This window comes from Alligator sinensis, unplaced genomic scaffold, assembly GCF_000455745.1.
Source record: "Alligator sinensis unplaced genomic scaffold, ASM45574v1 scaffold19_1, whole genome shotgun sequence".
NCBI classification, from domain to species: domain Eukaryota; kingdom Metazoa; phylum Chordata; order Crocodylia; family Alligatoridae; genus Alligator; species Alligator sinensis.
Window position 1 is genome coordinate 1,206,559 of NW_005841916.1, and position 6,328 is coordinate 1,212,886.

A 6,328-nucleotide genomic window follows, 5' to 3' on the forward strand; every position below is an offset into this window, starting at 1 on the left:
TGGAGTGGGCTGTGAGGGTGGGGCTGTGGTGGGCCTAGTAGGGGAAAGGGGCGGGGCTTGGATTGATTCAAGCAGGGTGGGGCGGGGCCAGGAGGCCTAGCTGGGAGGTGTGGAGGGAGAGCCTGGGCAGCCAGGGAGGGCCTCGACTCTAAGCCCTGGCGGTGTTTTGGCAGCGAGGTGGGCAACATATCCGAGGATGCAATGGACATCATCAAAAGCGCCTTCTCGGCCATGGTGGTGGGCTTGATCTACGGTGGCGCACCTGCCTTCCTGCAGGCCAAGCGGCAGTTTGTGGAGCGCGCCCAAGGGGATGTCTTCTACAGCCGCCTGGATGCCGTGGTACGTTCCTGTGGGAGCAGGTGGCCAGAGCCCCCCGCCAGTGCCTTTCCCACTTCCTCCCAGTAGCTGGGGCACTTGCGAGCTTGTGGGAGGCGCTGCACTCAAGAACTTGCAAAGTCTTTGGCACAAGGGGTGGAGCTGGAAGAGGTTTGCTTCAGGCAGCACTGTGATTGGGAGGTCAAAAGAGGCACCCATCCTGGGCACTAAGTTCACAGGGGCATCAGAGTCTCCCCCTGCCCCACAGAGTCCATGCCCTGGCCGTCTCACCATGCTACAAGCTTCAAGACAGTCCCTGCTTACTGCTGCTGCCATAGTTGCCACCTTAGGAGCAACAGCCAGGGTGGGCAGAACGCCAGGGACTGCTTAGGAGTTCCTGGCATGGGTAAGACTGCTCTCCCTCCTCCAGCTCTCAGAGCCGCTTCCCCTCTCCTCCCAGCAGGGTTTGTCCAGGGCCCCAGCTCTGCATATTACACCCCTAGCTCTGGCCGGGATTGGAGCTCATGCACCTGATCATAGACATATCCCTGGATCCATCCAGAGGCTTCTACTTCACTTCTTGCCAAACCCAGTCTCAAAGAGGGTCCTGTCTTCCAGAGGGTCCCATAACACTTAGGTTTTTACTTGTGTTAGCCTGCCTCCTGTACACAGTGTTATAGGTACAGACTTGCCAGATACACTCATAAGGAGCTTGAGTCTGTTCATGCTCATTCACTCCTTTTTGTGGAAACAGAAACAAAATGGGAGTTGTCTGCGTAGGAAAGTTAGGGTATGGATTTGCAGTGTACAGGCACCCCCTGCTAAATGCTGTTTCGCTTAGTGCTATTTTACTATAATGCTCATTTTACATTCATATCTCATTCCACTTAGTGCTCAGCGAGTTTCGTTATAACGCTCATGGTCACCATCATGGTTCGTCAAAAACTTCTGGTTTTGCTTAACGCTAATTTCACTTAACACTCGGTTTTTCAGGATCCAAATAAGAGCGCTAAGTAGGGGTCGAATGTATTACCTGCTCTGTACTGGTCCCTATAAATGCACTGAGTCTGTATAAGATGCCTTTGTACAATGTAGCCTGTTCAACCTTGTAAAGTGAAACAAGTCCACACATGCAGTAAGAATGTCCATAGGAGGAACTAGTGTAAATCTGTGCTAGCTTACCCATGTAGATAAGCCCCCTCTAAATAAAATGTGGGGGATATAAGTTGCTAAACTGGGGTTTTATCAGGAGCTTTAGGACCTGTTGGCCTGATCAGGAGCCAACCCCTAACTTTTTCAAGGGACATGCTGGCCTGCTGTGTTGGGTCAAATGTTAGATCCTCAAAATACTGCTTACTAAGAAAAATATAAATTAGTATTACAGTTGTAAGAGCCAGTAAAGCAGTGTATGATCCAGAGTACACCCTAAACATCAGTTCCTATTAGCGATCAGACTTTCAGGTTAAATTGTGGGGGAAGGGGTGTTAGGATTGAGAAAAATGCGTATAGTGTATGTGTAATTGTATACTTAATATTCAAACATTTGCTGCAATTTCATGTGCATGAGTACCAAAGTATTTGATGTATTTGTATAACTAGGATGTGTCTTAAACATCTGTAGTAATTGCGTGCCTGAGAAGTTTGGTTAGATGCATATTGTGCATGCTTAATTCTTTTTTTAAAAATCTGGTCTTCAATACAATGCAAAGCAAGTTCACTATCATTGTGTTGTTCATTAATATTGTTACATCCAGCATTTTTTAAGAGAGCGAGACCTGTAACACATTCTCTCTCTTTCCTGTCTCAGCAATCAGCACAGACTGCTGGACTCAGGGGTTTCATCCGGTATGGCTGGCGCTGGAGCTGGAGAATTACTGTATTTGTGACAGTATTCAAGTAAGTTCTTCCACAACTGCAAAGAAAACAATTCTGTAAGGACTCTGCTGAGACCTATTTGGAACTGAAAAGCAACAATAGCTATTGGTCTGAAAAAGTCCTAAGTTTTAAACTACAATTTAACCTTCACCATAAGTGTTCACTCTTCCTTCCCCCCTTCATGACTGCGCTTAGCTTTGAAATGGGAGGCTGGCAGTGAGTGAGGGTGAAGAATTACACTTCAGTTTTTATAGAAACTCAGGATCACAAGAGGTCTCCTTAGCAACAGTCCAGTCCCCTTGATTTGCAGGCAATAGTGTTCCCAAAGAATCCCTCAAGTCACAGCTTCAAACCCTTACACAGGTACACTACCAACAATATCAAGACTGACCTATAACATGCCGTAGGTAAAAGCAGAGGAGATGAGAGCTGCTGCCAATATGACAGTGGGGAAGTAGTTAGTTAATTAACGCTCAGAAGATCTTAGGGAAAGGGCCATGCCCCATGTTACAGATCTTTTTTGGCTTTCATGAAGTAGCCGCCATGTGGCAGTGTTGGTTGTAGAAACACCGGCAGAAAATTTAAATAGAAGTAAATAGCCTTTAATTGGAATAAAACAAAATGACAGCGTGTTTGCTGATTATAACATAACCTGGGTGTTGTGCCTAAATTCTTCTATCAGGCAGATCACCTTTACAAAGAGACACTAAGCTTGGAGCAGAGAACTGGAAGGAGCTGCTTAAGTGCAGTCTTGTGCAAGATCAGACAACTATGTAGTTAACGCAAAGTCCAAGGTCCTATAAGAATATCCACTCCAGTGTTGCTCCCCCTCCACCCCCATCCTCATCAGGCCATAGACAGTCTGTAACAAACCTAGGATCTCTAGAACAAAAACCAAAAAATCCCATGAAGTCATCAAAAAGCTACTGTGCGTCACAGGAAGAGAGCAGGAAAGACCAAGAGCTCTACCCAAGTCCCTACAAGGGTGGGGAATTTGACAAGTAAAATATGTCCACGTGATTTTAGGAAGTGGACCTCACCTCTGCGCTGTGGAGGACAGCAAAAAACCCTCAATGGTCTTATAGTTTCGTAGTTCATAGTTTCATAGTTGGTAGGGTCGAAAAGGACCTGAGCAGATTATCAAGTCTGACCCCCTGCCATGGGCAGGAAAGAATGCTGGGGTCAAATGACCCGGCAAGGTGTATATCTAGCCTCATTTTAAAGACCCCCAGGGTAGAAGCAAGCACCACTTCCCTTGGAAGTTGGTTCCAGATCCTAGCCGCCCTGACTGTGAAGTAGTGCCTCCTGCTACCTAGCCTGAATCTACTCTCTGTCAATTTATGGCCGTTATTCCTTGTTATTCCCAGTAGTGCTTGGGGGAACAGGGACTCTCCCATTGCCTGCTGGTCTCCCTTGGCAAGTTTACAGATGGCCACCAAGTCCCCCCTCAGTCTTCTCTTGTGGAGGCTGAACAGGTTCAGGTCCCATAGCCTCTCCTCGTAGGGCCTGGCCTGCTACCCCCTGACCATGCGAGTGGCCCTCCTCTGGACCCCCTCAATGCTGGCCACATCCCTCCTGAAGTGCGGCGCCCTGAACTGGATGCAGTACTCCAACTGCAGCCTGACCAATGTCACATAGAAGGAGAGGATCACCTCCTTGGACCTGCTCATGATGCATCTGTGGATGCATGACAAAGTGCGGTTAGCCTTCCTGACTGCGTCCCCACACATTGGCAGCCCCTATAATGACTCCAAGATCCTTTTCTGCCTCTGTGCTGATGAGAAGGGAGTTCCTCAGCCTGACTGTCCGTCCACTTCTCCCCACATCTTAGTGTCATCTGCGAATTTGAACAAGGTGCTTTTCACCCCCTTGTCCAAGTTGCTGATGAAGATGTTGAACAGTGCAGGCCCGAGGACCGAGCCCTGGAGGACCCCACTGCCCACATCCCTCCAGGTCAAAAATGACCCGTCCACTACCACTCTCTGTGTGCGACCCTCCAGCCAATTGGCGACCCATCTGACTGTAGGCATCGACACCACAATCTCCTAATTTTTTAACGAGAATGGGGTGAGAGACAGTGTTGAAAGCCTTCCTAAAATCCAGAAAGGCCACGTCCACCGCAACACCTGCGTCCAAGGATTTTGTGACCTAGTTATAGAAGGCCACTGGGCTGGTCTGACGGACCTGCCTCTAATGAACCCATGTTGGTTGCCCCTAAGCCTACACTCCCCTGCTTGCCCCTCGCAGATGTGCTTCTGGATAATTTTTTCAAAGAGCTTCCCTAGGATCGAGGTAAGACTAACATGCCTATAATTCCCTGGGTCCTCCTTCCTCCTTTTTTTGAAAATGGGGACCACACTGGCCCTTTTCCAGTCTTCCAGCACCTTGCCAGAGCATCATGAGTGCTCGTAAAGCCGTGCCAGGGGTCCTGCAATGACCTCTGCTAATTCCCTCAGCACTCTGGGGTGGAGATCATCAGGACCTGCTGATTTGAACACGTCCAGTCCAACCAGAAGTTCCTTGACTAGGTCCTCACTGACTCTGGGCCTGGCTATGCCTCCCCTGGGACCGTTGGGGATCCCGGTATGGGGGATGACCTGGTCCCTGCTCAAAAAAATGGAGGCAAAGAAATTGTTAAATAGGTTAGCTTTGTCACCTGGTGCGACCACCAGATTTCCTAGCGTGTCCTGCAGAGGCCCCACGTTACCCAGAACCTTCTTTTTACCCCCTACGTATTTAGTAAAAAAGGATTTCTTGTTGTCCTTGATCCGAGTTGCTAGTCCCAGTTCCATCTCTGCCTTGGCCTTCCCAACAGCCCCCCTGCAATCCTGAACAACAAAGGTATAGTCCTCCCTGGTGATGGCCCCTCCCTTCCGTTGGGTGTATGCCTCTTTTTTAGCTTTGAGACGTTCCTGGATGTTTTTGGTGAGCCATGGGGGCTTTTGAGTACTCTTACCCCCTTTGATCTGTGTTGGGATTGCCACCCTTTGGGCTTGGAGGGTCATCTCCTTAAGGAACGACCACACTTTTGGACTCCCAACTCCCCACCCCTCCGGGACCTTAGTGCCTCCCTGACTAGTCTCCTTAGCTCACTGAAATCTGCCCTCCTGAAGTCTAGGGCTGCTGCCTTGCTGCAGGCCTTTGCCACCCTGCGCTGGATAGTGAATTCCAGTAGGCGATGATCGCTATCACCCAGGTGATTGAGCATCCGTAGTCCCCTCACCAGGTCGTTGCTTGTGGCCAGGACCAGGTCTAACAAGGTATTTCCCCTGGTGGGACTGTGCACCTCCTGGGTTAGATGGAGGTCCTGTAACACGGCTAGGAACCTACATGAGCGGTCAAACCTGTCTGACTGCTCTTCCCAGCAAATGTCCAGATAGTTTAGGTCACCCATGATGACCACATCCTTTGACTTAACTGCCTTCACGAGCTGACCTGAGAATTCCTGATCTAGCTCTTCTCCCTGGTTGGGTGGTCTGTAGTAGACCCCCGCTGTTAAGTCCCTTTCCACCCGACCCGCTTGTATTCTGACCCTGAGCACTTCAGTCTGCCCCTCCTCTGATCCAGTGCTGCTTGTTGAGGATGTTAATTGCTCTTTGACATACCCCGCCTTTCCTCCCTGTTCTATCCCTCCTGTACAGCCAGCCTATAGCCCTTGATGTTCACCGCCCAGTCATGCGTTGGATCCCATCACGTTTCGGTGAGCCCCACTATGTCTGGGTTTGTGTTAGCTAACAGGAGGGCAAGTTCCTCCTGCATGTTTCCCATACTACGAGGATTAGTGTATCGGCATTTAAGGCCTCCTGAAGGTGTATGCACCACCCCCCTAACCCCAGGACTATCTGGGCCCCTGTCTCTTACCTGGGTATTTCTTGTGCTTGTTGTCAGTCTTGGCTGGGCTGTTTTGTGGGCAACATTTGGTTTGGTGTTCCGAGGCTCCCTCTGACCTCATCCTCCCCTATAGGGTTGTCTTCACCTCAGACCGCAAGTCAACCACCCTCAAGCCCTACCTTTACAGATGTTCAACACACTCATATGTTGTACATTGTATTCCAAACTTCCTTCATAACTTTAATACCTCATAGTTGATTCTCTGGTATGGTCTTTTCCACCACGCTGCAACCCAACAATCCCTGGC

General features: G+C 49.5%; 1 protein-coding gene across 1 annotated transcript in view; it reads left to right on the forward strand.

Annotated features, from left to right (window-relative positions):
• TIMMDC1 (translocase of inner mitochondrial membrane domain containing 1) overlaps positions 1-6,328 on the forward strand; it is a 16,074-nt gene that overhangs the window by 2,038 nt on the left and 7,708 nt on the right. Inside the window, exons 2-3 of the mRNA XM_025198182.1 lie at positions 76-339; positions 2,123-2,211. Coding sequence (XP_025053967.1) covers positions 76-339; positions 2,123-2,211 — 353 coding nt within the window. The remainder of the gene's footprint in view (positions 1-75; positions 340-2,122; positions 2,212-6,328) is intronic.